This window comes from Aedes albopictus, chromosome 3 (assembly GCF_035046485.1).
Source record: "Aedes albopictus strain Foshan chromosome 3, AalbF5, whole genome shotgun sequence".
NCBI lineage: Eukaryota > Metazoa > Arthropoda > Insecta > Diptera > Culicidae > Aedes > Aedes albopictus.
This window is the reverse complement of record NC_085138.1, coordinates 437,955,272-437,972,936: the sequence shown is the minus strand read 5'-3', so window position 1 is coordinate 437,972,936 and position 17,665 is coordinate 437,955,272. Positions and strand designations below refer to the sequence as shown.

The following is a 17,665-nucleotide window of genomic DNA, read 5'->3' as shown; positions in this document are numbered from 1 at the left end:
CTGCCAATATGATCATCAGAAATATTTCCTTCTTTTAATCATAGGCTATTATTTCTAGTTTAGGTAACCATTCAGAGATTAGTTGGCGCTGAAACTGCCACTATTTTATCAGAGATTTATCCTTCTTTGAAACATAGGCTGTTCTTTCGAGTTATACTGATGTGCGAAAAAGTGGCATTATCACTTAAGTTCATACATAATTCATTTTCGGCCAAACGGCGTTCGGTCAAATGACATTCGGCCAAATCACCCGGAACCGGTCCCATCTATTGGTTCTCTGTGCAATTATAATTGCAATTCTATCGTATACGATAGAATGGATCAATTACAGAAAAGTAACAACAAAGTGTACTGTCACCAATGTTCATGGTCATTTGGTATTTTGAGACTCGCTAACAACAATACTTCCCACCCTCAGCTCGACGCGTCATTCATTACGATCCAGGAGGTAGATTTCAAGACCAATGAGGACTACGCCAAGATTTTCATCACTTTGCGCAATGGAACGGGACACCTACGCGGCAACACTATGGTAGATATAGACGCACTAATTTACCAAAACGTTTCCGATGGCGTGTTGGTGCGCATGGAACTGGGTTCCAAGATAGGCTCGGACTATGTCCCAATGCTCGATTCCAGAGTGGACTTGTGCGGCTTGAACAGCTTATCAACCGATGATTTACTGATGGATATGATGGTTACCGAGATGGGAAAGCATGGCAATATGAGCATCAGCTGTCCCTTTTATTCGGTAGGTGTATGGTCAAATTGATTATGATCAAAAGTTATTGAACCTTTGTTTTCTATTTTTTAGGGTAATTACGTGGTTCGTAACTTCCACATCGACACGGAAAATATGCTGATAAAACTTGCGCCGCCTGGAAAGTACCACGTGGCCATCGATGTCAAACACAAAATGAAGGAAAGAGCGATTGCGATCCCCATTTTTGACATTGAATTTTTTGCTACCATAGTTTCGGATTTGAATTATTAAATATTAAAATATGCATTCACAAAAAAAAACATTAAAAATACAGTCAAACACTATTTCTTGCCAACATTCTTCATCGGTGTTTTGCCTCCGGGGTTACCCGGAACTTTGATTCTGAAATTAAGTTTGCTTGTCTTTGGTTCATAGTTGCATTCAATCGAAGGATTCGCACTGCTCCCACCCAACGCGGTCTGCTTCACAGGAAGGGACCTTCTGCTGCTGCGGTCCGCATCGACTGTCTTCACACTACCATCAGCGCTTCGTCTTCTGCGAGTGTCAAGTATTTCATCTAAAATTCATTAAATTACATTAGCGCACGTGCACACCTGCTGAGCCGGAATGGATGATGATGGTGCCGGCAAATCTGAATTCGTAGCTCGTGGGTAAAAATGAACAAGTAAAATTTACAGATACAAGTAATTGTTAGTTTCAAATTCTAGTCTAGTCAAACTTTAGGTTTGAAAGCAAATTTAAGGTAAATACATATTTAACAATTTCAAATGCAAAGATGAAAAGCCGGAAACTAATTGTAACTTCCCATCAATTTAACGATATTAACTCTCAGGCGACGGTGCTTAAAATTAGCGTTACACTAATTTTCGAAGCATCATATCTTCTTCGTTTTATACCTAAATGTAAAAAATTTTATATTGCCGAAAACCTTGGGGCCTCAGCTTTCATAATAATTTCTCATACATAGTCGTAGCGAGGAAAAACGATAAAAAGGGGCTCTGCAAAGGGAGGCACCTCCTTAAAAACAGCGTTACACTATTTTAAATGCTTATATCTCTGCTGATATTCCATATAATTACAATTTTCTTCCACCATTGGAAACCGCCAACACTCCCCTTTCTAGAAAAAATATCGAACATAGTCGTAGCAAGGATAAGGGCAAATGGGGGGCACCCCATTTATGTGTTCGCCAAACATATAAAAATTTATATCAGCCCCGTTTTTCAAGCAAATCATGATTTTCTTGCACGGTTACAATCTTCAGGTGAGGTACTTCCAAGAAAAATTGCAAATCATGGGCGGAGCCAGGAAAAACAGTAATAAGGGGCAATTCTTCCAAAATCGTCCAAAAATTTCAAAAAACCATAACTTGATTATAAAGTAACAAATTACCAATTTTATAGCGCCATCTAGAAGCTGAGAAACTTGCATTATCGAGAAAAATATTACACATAGGCGTAGCCAGTGATATGGGCTCACAAGGGACAGAGAAATTGAGTTCTCAAATCACTACACATAATCAATATTCCATACTAATTTCTCAGCCATCAAATCAAAAATTGTTCTTTCTTTATTACCCTTGTTAGACACCAGAACCCACCTTGAAAGTATTAGGCATAGTCGTAGCAAGGAAATAATGAAGGATGGGGGGTGGTGAGAAAGGTGACTTTAAATATTTTTCGAAAGACGCCGCTTTGCAGGTAAATAATGGCTTTCTTCCACGATAAGCATTTTGAGACGATGTACTATATAAGAAAAATAATACAATACATAGGCGGAGCTAGAAATAATAGTAAAAAGGGGCAGTTTCTAGAAAAGTGCGGACACAACTCTCAAGAAATTCTCAACTTTCCTTCACAAATAAAAAGTTAAGAATTTCGCTTTATGAGGAAAATTTCACACATGGTTGTAGCCACGATACCTAAAAAAAAAATAATGGATTAGTTTTTTTTCTTTCGAGGTTAAGAAAGCACATAAATGATAATACACAATTGAATGAATTCATTATTAAAATTTATCCTTTGGAAGAATTTCAGAATAAAATTCTAATGGAATCCTCAAAGCATTCCCAAAACTGTTCTTGAATGGTATTCTCAGAGAAACTCATACAGAAACTCTTGTAGGAATAAATTGCCAATGAAATCCGTGGATAAAATTCTGGAGGAATCACTAAAAGAATTCTCCAAAAAACCCATTACAAAATTCCACTAGGAATCCCTGGAGAAATTGCTCAAATAATCTTAAAAGAGTTACTTGATGGAATCTCTGTAAGAATTCTCGATGGTATCCTAGGACCACTATGGGAAGGAGGATCCCTTAAGAATCTCTCGAACAATTTAAAATGGATTTTTTTTTTAGAAATGTCCCATGAATTGATGGAGAGATTTCTCAAAGACTACCTGGAAGAATTCCTCAAGGATTCTTCGGTGGTATCCCCCAACTAGTACCTCAAGAAATTCACTGGGGTATTTCAGGGGAAATGGCCTATGCAATGTCCACAAGAACATCAGTAGGTCGGCTCCAGATGCACGTTCTCCTTCCAGAAACATACAATAAGATAAATGAGGAGGTTAGAAGCAAAGGGGTGTAAGTGACAAAAACCCACTTTCGAGTAAATGAGGTTTAAAGTTTTTCACCAATGTTTCATCCCATACAAAATGTATGGAATATCAAAATCGACCCAATTTTCTACGATTTATTGTATGCTCAGCTCAAAATCGACAAAATGGTCACTTACACCTCTTTAATTCTGGGCCCCTTAAATAGAAATGTGACCAATTCAATTATTGGGTGTATTCCTGAATGAATCTCTGAAAAAAAAATTCCTTGGTCAATTCCTTAGGGCATATGGAAAAAATCATTGAAGAATCTCTGAAGAAATTCACGATGAACTCCCAATAGAACTCATAAAAAGATCCTCTAGGAATCTCTGGAGTAAGTCTGCAATGTATCCTTTGAATCCTAGGGGCAAATTTTCCAAGGATCTCTCAAGTTCCAGAAAAGATTGTCTGAAAATGCTTCAACAAATCTCTGCATAATTTCTTGTTGGAATAATTGAAAAAACTACCGATAGAATTTCTGTATAAATCTCTGGTAACATTCATAACGACACCCTTAAGAATTTCTTCTAGGATTCACTGGAGGTAGAATTCAAAAATACCAAAATAATTTCCAGAATAGGTTTTTTTTAGTTTGTTTTTGTTTGTAAATTTCAACTGATGCTAATTCTTCGGAATATGATGGAATCATTGGGTGAATTCCGTAATAAAGTATCTCGATATGATCCTCAAAAAAATCCCTGTAGACATGTCTAATGATTTTCTAAATCAGTACACCGAAAAAAATGCCTGAATGACTTCCCAAGTAAAAGTCTCTAGAGGTATTCTCAATACATGAAAAAAAAAAATCGGTGGAATATCTTGAAGTTGTTGAGCATACAAAAATACACAATTATGCTGAACAGTGCAACATTCTATCTCGTTAAATTAAGAAGTTATTAAATAATTTCTATTTTTGATAATTATTTGTTTATTCACCATAACACATATAGTATACACTTGCATACAAAAGTTCAAGCCATTTTCATAAAGTAGAAATATATTTATTTCATTATTTGAAACAGTTCTCTGCGCCATTTTGCGCCGAAAGCAGTTAGACGAGTTCAAAGTTACCCTATAAAAATCAGTGATTTGAAAAAAAAAAACTTTGTTATTTCAAAAGCTAGCGTTTTTCGATATTCAGCAAAAACATGTATTTTTACATTTCAAACAACTTTGTAGAAGACGAAAAAAATGTAAAAAAATCCCGTTAAAAAGTTATGATGAAATATATGATTTCTAGGGGTCATGCACATACAACGCAATATATCTCGTAAAGTATGAGTTTTAGCATTATGACGGCTTTGAAAAAGTTGTTCAAAATTGCATTTTGCACAACTTTGCCGAAGACGTCAAACGTGTATCTGCATTTTTGGAAAACATCTCACTTATAGGTGGATTGATCATCCCACCTTCATGTCAAAAGATGCGCTTTGTCTTATGTAGAAACTTCTCCGAAGAAACTATCGCAAAAATCAACGGTTGAAAAGTTATTAAAAAAGCGCACGAAATCGGCAAAATAAAACACTGTGCATTGGTGGATTTCCAACTAACATCCCTGTTACAATTCTTATGAAATCTCTGGAATAGATTATCAAATTTCCGTTCGACTTTAACCTTCCGTAACCATCCCCCTAAGAAGAGTTCGAAAAAACACTCTTTTCGCTATAACTTTTTTTGTTTTTCAATATTTTTCAATCAAATTTTAACACAAGAAGTACATATCCATCAAATTAAGTGATTTGCTAGGGATTTTTGGAATGGACACCTGGTTCCGGAGTTATTTCGGAATCAAAAGGGGTCATTAAAATTTTCCATATTGGGAAAAGTGAATTTTCGATAAGGGAAAAGCTTAGTTTTCAGATGTAAGTGAACTAGAATGTTAGAGAAGTATGTCTGAAAGTTCATCCCGGTCACTAAGCGCCTTGGAACCAGTTTTACGGATGTTCCGAGGAACTGGTTCTGTGTTCAATTTTTGAATATTATTCAGTACTAACATACGACACTTCAAACTTCGTCATTTTTCATGGTACATCATTCTGAGCTATTTTTTTACATCATTCAGAGCTATTGATATTCGAAATACTTTTGGCCATTTTGGAACCAATTTGCGGACTTCACGGGAATCAGTGCCGGTGGTTCCGCGGTCCATTTTTCGAAGATGAATAAACACCATCATGCGACATATCAAGCTTCATGATTTTGAAACTTATAGCATATGAATACATTTGACCATTTTGGCATCCGTTTACCGATTTTCCGGAATCAAGTTTCAGGGCCAAGTTTTCAAAATGGTTCAATACTGTCATGCGACTCTTTATACATCGGCTTTTAAAATACACTATACTGTTGTATGGGATTCCTCCTGGCATTCTTGCTGGGTTCTGTCGAACAATCTTCCTACAATTCCTTCAAAAAATTCTCCTGCGATTCCTTCAGGGACTCCTCCATGGACTTCTCCAGAGTACCTCTACCGATTCCTCCCAGGGTGTCCATAGGCATTCCTCTTGGCATATATTCAAGGAATTTCATTTAGCATTCCTCCAGCCATTTCTGATGGGATTTCAGAGACATATTATCTCCCGAAATTCTTGTTCTACAGATTTCAGAATCCTTGAATGATTGCCTTGAATCATCCCAGCAAGAGAAATCCTAGAGGAAATTCTTAGGAGAATCCCTAGAATAATGCCGGGAGGTATTATAGTAAGAATTTCTGGAGGAGTCCTGGTAGGAATTGATGAAAAAAACCACAGCAGGAATTGCTTGAGGAAGGCCAAGAGGAGTTCCTGAAGGAATGCCTGAAGAAATTTATGGGGAAATCTTTGGATAAAACATTCTGGAGGAATCACCGGATGAACTTCTGGAGGAATCTAAGGAAAAATCTCTGTTAGAAATCTCAAAAGGGTTCTAGAATTTCCAGATTCTAGTATTTTTAACAGAAATCCTATTCAGGAATTTCTAAAGAAACCCCATCAGGAATGTCTGGAGACTCAAAAGAAAAATTTCGCGAGGAAATACCTAGAGAAATACCTCGAGAAGTCCCTGAAAGAACCGGTAGAGTGTTCTGAAGGAATCCACAGAGAAGACCCTGATGGAACACTGGAGAAATTTCTGAAAAAATCTCAGACAGATTTCCCGGAAAAAATTCCAGCAAGAATGCCAAGATAAATGCCTAAAGCAATTACTAAAATCATTCCTGGAGGTATGGTAGTTAGAATATCTGGAGAAGGAATTGCTGGAATAATCACAGAAGGAGTTAATTGAGAAATCTTCAAAGGAAGGCCAAGAGGAGTTTCTGCAGAAATTCCATAATGAATTTGTGGAGGAATTTTTAGATAAAATCTCTGGACGATTTCCTGGATGAGCCCTTGAAGAAATCCCTAGAAAAACAACTGAAGGAATTTTTAGAAGAATTCGAGGAAGATTGCCCGGAAGGATCGCAGCAAGAAAGCCAGGAAAAATCTCTAGAGGAATCTCTAGCAGAACTTTTGAAGGACCACAGTTAGAATTTCTGGAGGAGTCTTAGCAAGAATGCTGGAAGAACCACAGGAATAGTGCGTGAGGAACCCCACCTGGAATTTCTGGAGGAATGCCACGAAGCGCTCCTGGAGGAATCCCATGACAAATAACTGGAGGAATCCCTGGATAAAATCTTTGAAGGAATTCGTAGATGATTCTCCAGAAGAACTTAGAATGTCCGAAATATTGCAATGCTTAATCCCAGCAAAAATTTCTGAAGAAATCTCACGAAAATCGCTTGAAGAACTCCTGGTGGTATAACAGTAATTGCTGGAGGACTCCTAGGGGGAATTGCTGGTAAAACCACAGTTGCAATGGCTTGGCGGATCCCAGCTGAAATCTCTGGATTAAATCTCTGAAGATGTTTCTGAAGGAATCACTGGAGGTACTTCTGAGACAATCCATGGAATACTGCCTTAAATGATCCCACCAAGAGCTTTTGAAGAAATTTCTGAAGGAACCCCTAGAACTCCAGGATATTTCATAGAAGGTATTTCTAGAGAAATCCTAGTAGGAATTGCTGGAAGAGCTTTTAAGAGGTTTTTAAGAGTTTTTTTTAATATAATTTTTTTTTTATTTTTTATGAAAACGGTTTTCCTCCATAGGAGCAATTTAAGTGGTTGCCCCTTACTACTAATTTCCAAACTTCGTCTAATTTTTGCGTTATTTTTGAACTTTTTTTTACCAAAAGGCTATTTTCGGTTTAGTAGGAAAACATGGGCCTATCTTCATGCATAGGAAATTCATTGCCTGTATCTCCTAAGAAACCGTTTTTCTTTGGTCGCAGTATGCAGTTGTTAAGAAATGATTCAAATGATATTCTCTGTTGGAAGTTTCTACCAGTATTCACCAAAAAATATCTTGAGCGATTCCTGTTGAACACGAAATTGGGCTTAAGAATTTGTGGAAGAAATGAAATGGTTTGGGGAACACCTAAAACTTGCTTCCCTTCCCATTTTTTGAAGATCATTTCCAATTTATTAATTGAAAAATAAATAGAGAATGTTAGTAGACTAATTTTAAAATTAAATGTTCCTTATGAACCCATGTTACTGGCTACGACTATGTGTAATTTTTTCCCCAAGATTCCCAACATTTTATTTGTGAAGGAAAATTAGAATTTGTTGAGCTATGGCTTTCTAAAATTTTGTGTATACTTTTGTAGAAACTGCCCCTTATTACTATTATTTCTAGCTCCGCCTATGCATTGTATTATTTTTCTTATATAGTACATCGTCTCAAAATGCTTATCGTCGAAGAAAGCCATTATTTACCTGCAAAGCGGCGACTTTCGAAAAATATTTAAAGTCACCTTTCTCACCACCTCCCATCCTTCATTATTTCCTTGCTACGACTATGCCTAATACTTTCAAGGTGGGTTCTGGTGTCTAACAAGGGTAATAAAGAAAGAATAATTTTTGATTTGATGGCTGAGAAATTAGTATGGAATATTGATTATGTGTAGTGATTTGAGAACTCAATTTCTCTGCCCCTTGTGAGCCCATATCACTGGCTACGCCTATGTGTAATATTTTTCTCGATAATGCAAGTTTCTCAGCTTCTAGATGGCGCTATAAAATTGATAATTTGTTACTTTATAATCAAGTTATGATTTTTTGAAATTTTTGGACGATTTTGGAAGAATTGCCCCTTATTACTGTTTTCCTGGCTCCGCCCATGATTTGCAATTTTTCTTGGAAGTACCTCACCTGAAGATTGTAACCGTGCAAGAAAATCATGATTTGCTTGAAAAACGGGGCTGATATAAATTTTTATATGTTTGGCGAACACATAAATGGGGTGCCCCCCATTTGCCCTTATCCTTGCTACGACTATGTTCGATATTTTTTCTAGAAAGGGGAGTGTTGGCGGTTTCCAATGATGGAAGAAAATTGTAATTATATGGAATATCAGCAGAGATATAAGCATTTAAAATAGTGTAACGCTGTTTTTAAGGAGGTGCCTCCCTTTGCTGAGCCCCTTTTTATCGTTTTTCCTCGCTACGACTATGTATGAGAAATTATTATGAAAGCTGAGGCCCCAAGGTTTTCGGCAATATAAAAATTTTTACATTTAGGTATAAAACGAAGAAGATATGATTTTTCTAAAAATTAGTGTAACGGTGTTTTGTAGGCACCGTCTTCTGAGGCTATTTTTTTAGCTCCGCCGCCTGAGAGTTAACGAATCAGTTTACGATTATGAACTCTGTTACAATAAAATAGGTAGTTATTGAGATTAGATCTTAAGCTTATGGTATCTGATTGGTTTTGCATTAGAATAGTGCTGAGAAATGTGATACACCCAATCCATGTGAAGTGTAGCAAAACTTGATTCATCGTTTCATAACTAATGCAACTACATTTCAACTTCTCCGATTAACCAACGAGAAATTCACTCAAACGTTCAAATTTACTCTACAGCCGACTTCAATGGAATTACGGCAAGGCAGTTTGTAGGTAATAGAAGATCTTATCAGATCCCAGAGGGTGCCCCCTCCAGAACTCAAAAGTTTGCAAAATTATGCACTAAACTATAAAGAACGGAAGCTGCCTACGTGATATCAGCATCTTTCGCCGGTGCAATCATTTAACTTACAATTTATCGTCGTTATCCGGTCGTTAGTCGTCGCTCCTGTTCGAGGTGAAGTCGGCTTGCTATTCTGCTTCTGCTGCTGCTGCTGCTTACAATTTGGGCTTTGGTGATTCTGTAAGATTTCTCTCCACTTTCGCTGTTCACACCGCTTCGTGTTACTATTGAGTCTAGTGTTTCCATCGTTACTGACGGTGCGACTCCCTGACGGTGAACGTAGTCGACCATTTTTCCCAGCTGTGGGCGGCGGCAAGCTGGAAGGAGCATTCTCACTTGGCACGGTGGGTGTCCTAATTGGCGTTTTAAATCGGCGCAAATCGTCAATTACCATTACACTGCCAGAGGTGTCACGTGCAGTTTCGTAATCAGACTCATTTCTACGTTGGTCATCCGCCAGAATCAACCGTTCGCCGTCTGCTGTTTTATAAATGACGACCGTTGAACCCTTCTCATCTATTCTGCCTTTGGTGGAGGTTGATTGTTCTGGTTTCTCTATTGCCTTAGTAGCATTGTGTGCACTTGAGACTAAATGGGGGTAAATTGAGAGAACATAGTGCACTTCTGTTATAAATGGCAAACGATTAATAGGAAAAATGGGCCTTTCAATGATGAAGACATAGAATTGTCGTTCTCTCTTCCTACATGCAGGACCTTACCATTAACCTAAATTCGAGATAAATTGAATAGTACGGTTTTTAGACAAGGACTCATTCTTACCTCCTTGGGTAGGCGAGAAAGCCTTCGTACACTCATTGGTTAAATTCAAGCCGGAAATTGTTGGCACACTTGCAAGTGAGAGATCTCTACCGAACGTGAGGTCTTGTTTGGAAGGTTTTTGGCTTCTATTTTTCGAAAAACTCTTTTTGAATTGTTCATATTTTGACTCTTGTTCACCAGTGCGATCAAGTTGTAATGGTGTAAAGCTAGGCAATTCTAAGCTCAATTGATCTTTGAGAATAATCGAATATTAAACAAACATATTTATTTTATTAAATTTTCACATTTACCTTTCAACGGTTTCATAGAAGACTGATCAAATTGATCACTTTTCTGATCATTGAGAACAATCTCTGGAAGTACACCTCCAACTTTGGAAATAGTCAGATTTCCATTCCGAATGGATCCATCGGAGGGTTTTTCCGGCTCAACTTTTGATGTACCAGCCTTGATTGGAGTTGACGCTTGTGATGGAAGGCTTTCAAGTTTTTTGAAATCACTTGCATACTGTTCTAAACCTGAGGGACACAATTCGTGCTCTAACGAAATGAAACTTAATTATAAATTTTAGAAACATACGTACTTCCTTGTGAATTGTTGGCTCCTGTCAGATCAAATTTGGGTTTCTGCTGATTTGTTTTCTTTTCTATTTCTTTTGAATCAGGTTTTCTTGCTGAAAGATATGATGTAAATTACAAAGAGAATAAAACAGATCGAAACCATCCTGTAGAAAATTCAGTACAACATAGTTCAGTGATGTATGCTGTCCTTTTCGGACAAATACCGGATTAGTTGATATGTCTGAACCCACGACTCCGTTTTCACTACACTGGCGACCAGGACATGTTTTTTTTTTCACAAATTCATTTTTTTTAAATTGTCAATGAACAACATTCTGTTACCTTCTAATTCAAATTACAAGTATTTTCAGTTATCGATTTGTCATTTATTAAAATTCTGTGCCAATTTGATCTCCAGTTAGCCTAGCGGTTAAGGCTATGGATCGTCAATCTGGAGATGGCGGGTTCGATTTCCGTTCCGATCGAGAAAATGTTCTCGACTCCTTGGGCATAGAGTATCATTGTACTTGCCTCTTAATTTACAAATTCATGCAATGGCTGGCAAAGAAATAAATAATAAAGCCATAAAGATGAATAAGAAGAATTTTAATCTCACTTGACTCTAGGGGGCACACACACGAGGGTGTTGGAGGTTGCCATCTATCCTGAAAGAGAGATGGAATTGGGAAAAAGAAAGTTTTAATGATGTGGGCTCGTGATAAGTTTGGTTACCCAAGCAACACACATGTTATAATAGAGTTACGACAGCGCAAGTTTTGGTTGTATAGAAGTTTATTTTACGTAATTCTAACATTGTGTTGAAATTACGTAAAATAAACTTCTATACAACCAAAACTTGCGCTGTCGTAACTTTTATATAACATGTGTGTTACTTGGGTATCTGTTCCGCAGAATCGTTACTTTTTCTGTGGCGTAGTTAGTTAAAACACCGGTCTAGCGAATACGGAATTGTGGGTTCGAATACCACCAGAACGCGATATATTTTTTATCTTAAATTCATTACTATTTTTTTCAATTTTGACCTGTTGACTTTCAAGGGACTAACATTGTCGTTTAACAAATATGCACATTAGGGGTACTCACTAAACAGATTAAATTGCTGCGTAAGCCATGATTTTCTGGTTAATTTGAAATGTTTCATGATTTTGCGAATGAAATAATCAAAGATTGCCTTGGTGCTCGCGACGTTTAAACAGTTTAATCAGTTTACACTGTTCAGTGAATCCCCTTATTGTTAAATCGTAAAAGAACCTTACTTTCGTGGCTTAGTCCGGGTTGAGTTGTTGACGTACACGTGCATCGTGGTTTAGCGTATGTGGAGATTTTGAAACCATAAGTTTTGCTGTATTCATGTTATGCCAGTCAACAATAGATGCCTCCTTGTAGCTCTCAATTTATAAAGTTGGTACATATTAGAATTACTATTGATAGGTGAGCTCATTCCATATTTATTATTTAAAAATAACAGTACATAATACATATAATTTAAAATTCAAATGCTTGGCAAATTTCCCATAAACAATCACAATAGATCTAAAAACTGGTTGCAGTGATATACTCAAAAAGGGAGTAAAAAATCATAAATCACAGTAGGGCGCTCATTCTCCCTCAAATAATGAACTATATACAGAGTTGCATAAGGTTATGATCTGTTATGACCACTCTCATTCATAATAACGTTTGATTTATTGATGATTGTGTATTTTTAATCATTCCGTTCAATGACGCACAGATCGAAAAAAGAGTGTAAAGTTCTGTGACATATGACGCATATAATTGGAGCGTGCGATATCACTGAAGTTTACATGACATATAATGTAAAAGTCATGAAATATCAAGTAAACTTCCATTATAAGGTACACCGGGGCAAGTTGAAACAGGTGGGGCAAGATGAAACACGAAGTTTTGAAATAGATTTCAATACATTTTGGAAATTTTCCGTTCTCCATAAGATTGTTTGAATCAAAAACTATGTGTTATGGTAATCAAGCAGTTTACCATCATTGGATAACATCACGTTAACCCGCTATTTCATCTTGCACCACCCGTTTCAACTTGCCCCGGTGTACCTTATGTCATGAAATTCAGCGTGACTCTGATTGTTTATATGACATACAACACAAATTTACATTAAATATCATGTAAACCATCATGACACCAAGTTTACATGACTAAGGAGTGTATCGGAAATCTATCTTCTATATATATAAAAATGCAGTGGCATACGTGGGACCGCGCATAACTTGCGAACGGAAGGTCCGATTTTGATCGTCTTCGTTTTGTTCTGTTAGTTTTCACCCAAGGAAGGTTTATGAGTCATAAAACATGGATAAATTGAGAGTTTTTGAAAATCGATCTTCCATACATTTTGTGACCGGGGACTTGGTCTTGGATAGAAACTTGAAACGTCAAAAAACGTAGTAGGCAAGACAAAGTTTGCCGGGTAGTTAACTATAAATGTTCAGGATGCTCTATCTCGAAGCATGTTTAGTCTTATCACTGCGGTTCTTCTATCAAATATTCGCAATATAGTCAAGTTTAGAACAGACTGAAGAAATTTGAAAAATGTTTGGCATTATTGAAAATATGGTAGAACGAATACATCTCACAAATTAAAGTTTTAGACAAATTGTTGTTTTTTATAGATTTTTCATCATTTCAATAACCTGTAGCGAAAAAAACTTGTACGGGGAAAAATCTGGACAATATTAATTATTGTTAGCAGTTATGTACACTTAACATATCACCGAACACAACTTAAAAATATAATATTTATAATCGAGAAACCCTCAACATTTAAAAAATTGCCTATTCTTAAAAAAACATTATTTTTTTGTCGAACTTTGACACTCTGTTTTAAATATCTTCAAAGGTCATACAATTCCGTTCTCTATTAAAGCTATCTCGTCATTAAGTTTAAAAACATTTCCAATTAACAAAAATTCGAATTATCAACTTAATATATTTTTTATTGGTGTAATCTTGCTTTGAATGAGCATAAAAAATGGGGTCCCTAAAAAATGGCATTTTTTTAATTTTTAAGAATCGCGCTAAAATGGAGTCGAGTTTTTTCTTGAAAATATTTTTTTACCTATATCATGAGTAATCTGGGGAAGAATATATTTGCGCAAAAATATTAAAAGAAAATCAAACATTTTCCCAAACTTTCCGCAATTTCAAATTTTTAAGAGGTGTCCAAAATTTTAAGATCATGCGTTTAAACTATGAGAAAAATGGTCATGTTCAGTAATTATTTTTACAAAAGCAAAAGTGCCATTCCTTTTTCTGAGGATTCATATAGTATCTACAGAAATAAAATTATTTATAATCCGTGTAAATTATTTTTTAGGATGTTTTGAACGTTTATAGTTAATTTCCGATACACTCCTTAATGCCGTTTTCCAACCTGGGTTGGAACTGGATGAGATCACAGTTTCAACCCCAACCCGACTTCGGTTTCGCTTGTACTAAAGTTTATTTGAGTTTGTTTGACGTTTGTTTGTTTACACATTTTCCGCCAATCCAGTTCCAACCTAGGTTCAAAAAGAAAAACGGCATAAAATAAAGTTTACATGACGTATACTGCCGTGAAAGTTACTTACAAGGTACATTCTGTGTCTCAAAGGATTCCACCGAAATCCTCGGATGATTATTTGTACTACTAGTAGATTGCTTTCGAGAACTGGAAGGCTTCGATGAACTGTAGCGTCGATACCGAGATATCTTCCAACCGGATGGCACATCTGCGTCACCTAATGAGAAAATATTACTCTCAGGATTGTTACGTTTTGCATCACTGCTAAGCAGTCTCACCCTTTTTTCCATTCATTTGTATACTCTGGTGCTTAACTGATTCCTTTTTCGGTGATGTTTTTAAATCTGATGGTGTCGCTTCGGTATTATCAAAAGGTTTCAAATTACTTGGATTAAATTTGTCGGCAACGGAAATATTCGAGAATTGTGGTTCAGGCAACTTTTGTTCCTCAGGATTCACTTTGAGATCACTTGTGTGCACTGCTTTAGATGTATTAGACTTCTGTTGATGACTTTTTTCAAATTCTAATTCGTTTTCTTTAGATCCATATCCCAATGAACCTTTTGAATCTGATATTGAATCTTGTAATACAACGCCATCATGGTCATCCTGCAACTCCACGCTTTGTCTGGTGCTATCCATGCTAAGTAGGTTTGTGGTTTGACCAATGTTATATTGATTAAAAATCGCTTTTTTATCTACAGCAGAAAACTTCTTCGATGTTTCTTCATCTTTTTGCACCATGCTTCCAGTGGACGATAAATCAATATCAGGGCTTGATTTTCGCAAAGCAATACACAACCTTTCCATGAAATGGAGTGGGTGAGGGATTTCGGATGAATCAGAACCAAATGATTCTTCTACACTGTCATTTTGATGTAATTGATTGTCGGAGTTTTGGAGGAATTCTTCAGATTTCAAATAAAGCTTGATCCTGTTGTTAAAGACAATAGTTTATTAATCTCATGCCGAATAATACTACTATTGAATACCTATGATAGGTATAGAGATGGCAGTTCCAGTTTCAAAGATTCAGAATAAAAATAACGATGCATAATTTTAAAGTCATGTTTATAAGGCACCCACGATGTTTGTTTTAAGATTAAAAATAAATTTATCATAACTATTAATCTCTATCAGTTTGTTAACAAAGTCCATAAATTCGCCATTTACCGTCAAGGCGCCATTCACCGTGGGGGCTCCATTCACCGTGTGCCTTCGAATATTTTTTCATTATTTCCATATTATGATTGAATGATATGACAATTTCCCTTCAATTTCACCAACACTAATGTATTGTTACCATGCCATAACGCTCATTAGAAACATTTAAAAGTATCATTTTGACACTAAAGTGTGTTTACATGAAGCGGGTTTCTGCTCGTTCACTGCATTCATAGTGAAAAAACGAAAAGTGCGCTAAGGTGATTTAAGCGATAAACTAAATGTAGTAACGTTTTTATTCCACCAAGAAGCAATTAAATTCACATATCAGGTATGTATTTTGCATTACCGACGTAAGCTTAACAAGAAAGTACGATTACTCGTACTTTTTTATTGAAACAAAAAGGCACGGTAAATGGGTACCCTAAAAATCAATGGTCTCCATTCACCGTGCCCCATATTGTCCCATATATCTAGAAAAAATTGAAAATTTGAACATTCGTTTTTCTAATAAAATCTTGCAAGTTATTACTTGAAATGAATTTAAACGATGAAAATTCGCTTGGCTGGGTTGTTTTGATCATTTTTAAATAAAGAAGAATTAAATTTCTCATACACGGTGAATGGGTCCCTACTACCACGGTGAATGGTGACCTACCACGGAATTAGGCGACCCTACTACCCTTTACTAATTGTACTATATCACCAAATTTTGTGAAAAATTTTCTACTTCTGTGGATATTGCCTTGATTTTAACCTATAATGAAGGCAATTAAAAGCGGCACCAACAATGTTTATAAGACTGGTGTCAAATGACAGCCCTTATTTGCCCCGAATCTTCTTAGATCCACGGTGAATGGTGCCTTGACGGTACATTTAACACGCGTAATTAAAATATAATGAGATGAAAAAATCAAAATTGGGCTGAGATATGAACCTAAAGCAGGTTTGGAATTAGTGGTTCTGAAATTTGTCGAAATGTACTAAGAATATGGCCCACATTTAATTGGGAAACATTATTGGCCTGTATTTTCTGGAAACAGTGGAAATAACAGATATTCTATGTAACCTAATAAATGGTATAGTCCGGAATGTATGTTTTTGTCACAAATCCTGACGTCATCCCAATCTTAATCATTTATAAATGAAAATCAACCAATTAAAAAAATAATCAACTTCCAATTTGATAGCCCGCAAAATGGATTGTCATCAATTTTAAAAAGTAGAATACCTGTTGTAATCTTCCTCCTCTCTGGTCTGGACTTGTGCGAACCGATCGTCGGTAATCATTCGTCTCAATTCCTGCAACTGAACACTGTACTCATTCGCCAGTGCTTCACTTCGAGCGGCATTCCGTTGCTCTTCGTCCAACTTCATCTTCAACTCCTCTATCTGCTCCTTCAATGTCTTCACCTCTTGATTCAATTGATTGGTAACAATTCGCTGTTGTTCGACTTCCACACGACTAGCTGCCAGCAGTTCTTGCAATCCATGCAACGCCGCTTTGTCTCCAGTATGCGCCAACGAAAGCTGTCGCTTCAACGTTGCATTTTCTTTGTTCAGCTGTTCGCGGATGCTAGAATGCTCTTCTAACTCTGCGTTGAGCTTATCCTTCTGGAGGTCCAATTTATTGCAAAGATCCTTTGTCGCTTCCAAGTCCTCCCGAAGATTGCCGTTTTCCTCCTTGAGACACTCCATCTCTCTTTCCAACGAAACAATATTGCTCGACAGTCCATTAATCTGCTCCTCGTAGGACTTAATTTCAGCTTCACGTAGACCAACTCGCTCTTGCAACCCGTTGATGCGTCCTTCCGCTTCCTGAAGAAGCTTTCTGCACGAAACATACGGTTCCCATAGGAAATTTGGTTCATTTTGCAAGGAAACACCACAATGTGGTCGAGAAATTGATACGGAAAGGGTTATAAGTATAAAAATAAATTGGCAATAAAGCAATAAACGCTGCAAAACTAATTATCTCTATATCTACGGTTATACCTACGGACGGACACGGTAGACGACCGTGTGTGATAGGATTGCGGTTCACCACATCCACACAAACAAACCGTGCACGTGCATTAGAAGGGGAGCGGTTTAAAAATAGAGAGAAAAGATCGGTGTAGAAAGGATAACATCAACCGAAGAAACAGGGATAATTTCAGTTATTTTCTAATTTATGATACTTCTGTGCAGCAGAATCTAGTTAGAAAAATGCGACGTATTGTAAGGGGATGAGATATGA

The 17,665-nt window shown here is 36.7% G+C and overlaps 2 protein-coding genes across 3 annotated transcripts in view; one reads left to right on the top strand and one right to left on the bottom strand.

Annotated features, from left to right (window-relative positions):
* The first annotated feature begins 266 nt into the window (after positions 1 to 266).
* Positions 267 to 994, top strand: LOC115268208 (uncharacterized). Its single transcript, XM_029876265.2, has 2 exons — positions 267 to 751; positions 815 to 994. The coding sequence occupies exons 1-2, from the start codon at positions 317 to 319 to the stop codon at positions 992 to 994; spliced, it is 615 nt and encodes a 204-aa protein (XP_029732125.1). The 5' UTR covers positions 267 to 316.
* A 38-nt stretch (positions 995 to 1,032) lies between these two features.
* The window catches only part of LOC115268041 (centrosomal protein of 135 kDa), a 113,808-nt gene continuing 97,175 nt past the window's right edge, over positions 1,033 to 17,665 (bottom strand). Inside the window, exons 9-16 of one of the 2 annotated variants that reach the window (XM_062856575.1) lie at positions 16,658 to 17,257; positions 14,541 to 15,196; positions 14,330 to 14,479; positions 10,730 to 10,819; positions 10,437 to 10,664; positions 10,147 to 10,377; positions 9,436 to 9,954; positions 1,033 to 1,280 (exon numbers count right to left, since the gene is read on the bottom strand). In XM_062856575.1, the coding sequence (XP_062712559.1) occupies positions 1,045 to 1,280; positions 9,436 to 9,954; positions 10,147 to 10,377; positions 10,437 to 10,664; positions 10,730 to 10,819; positions 14,330 to 14,479; positions 14,541 to 15,196; positions 16,658 to 17,257 (2,710 nt within the window). In that variant the 3' untranslated portion in view covers positions 1,033 to 1,044. Of the gene's footprint in view, positions 1,281 to 9,435; positions 9,955 to 10,146; positions 10,378 to 10,436; positions 10,665 to 10,725; positions 10,820 to 14,329; positions 14,480 to 14,540; positions 15,197 to 16,657; positions 17,258 to 17,665 lie in introns of those variants that run through there. The other variant, XM_029875952.2, reaches the window with a different exon arrangement.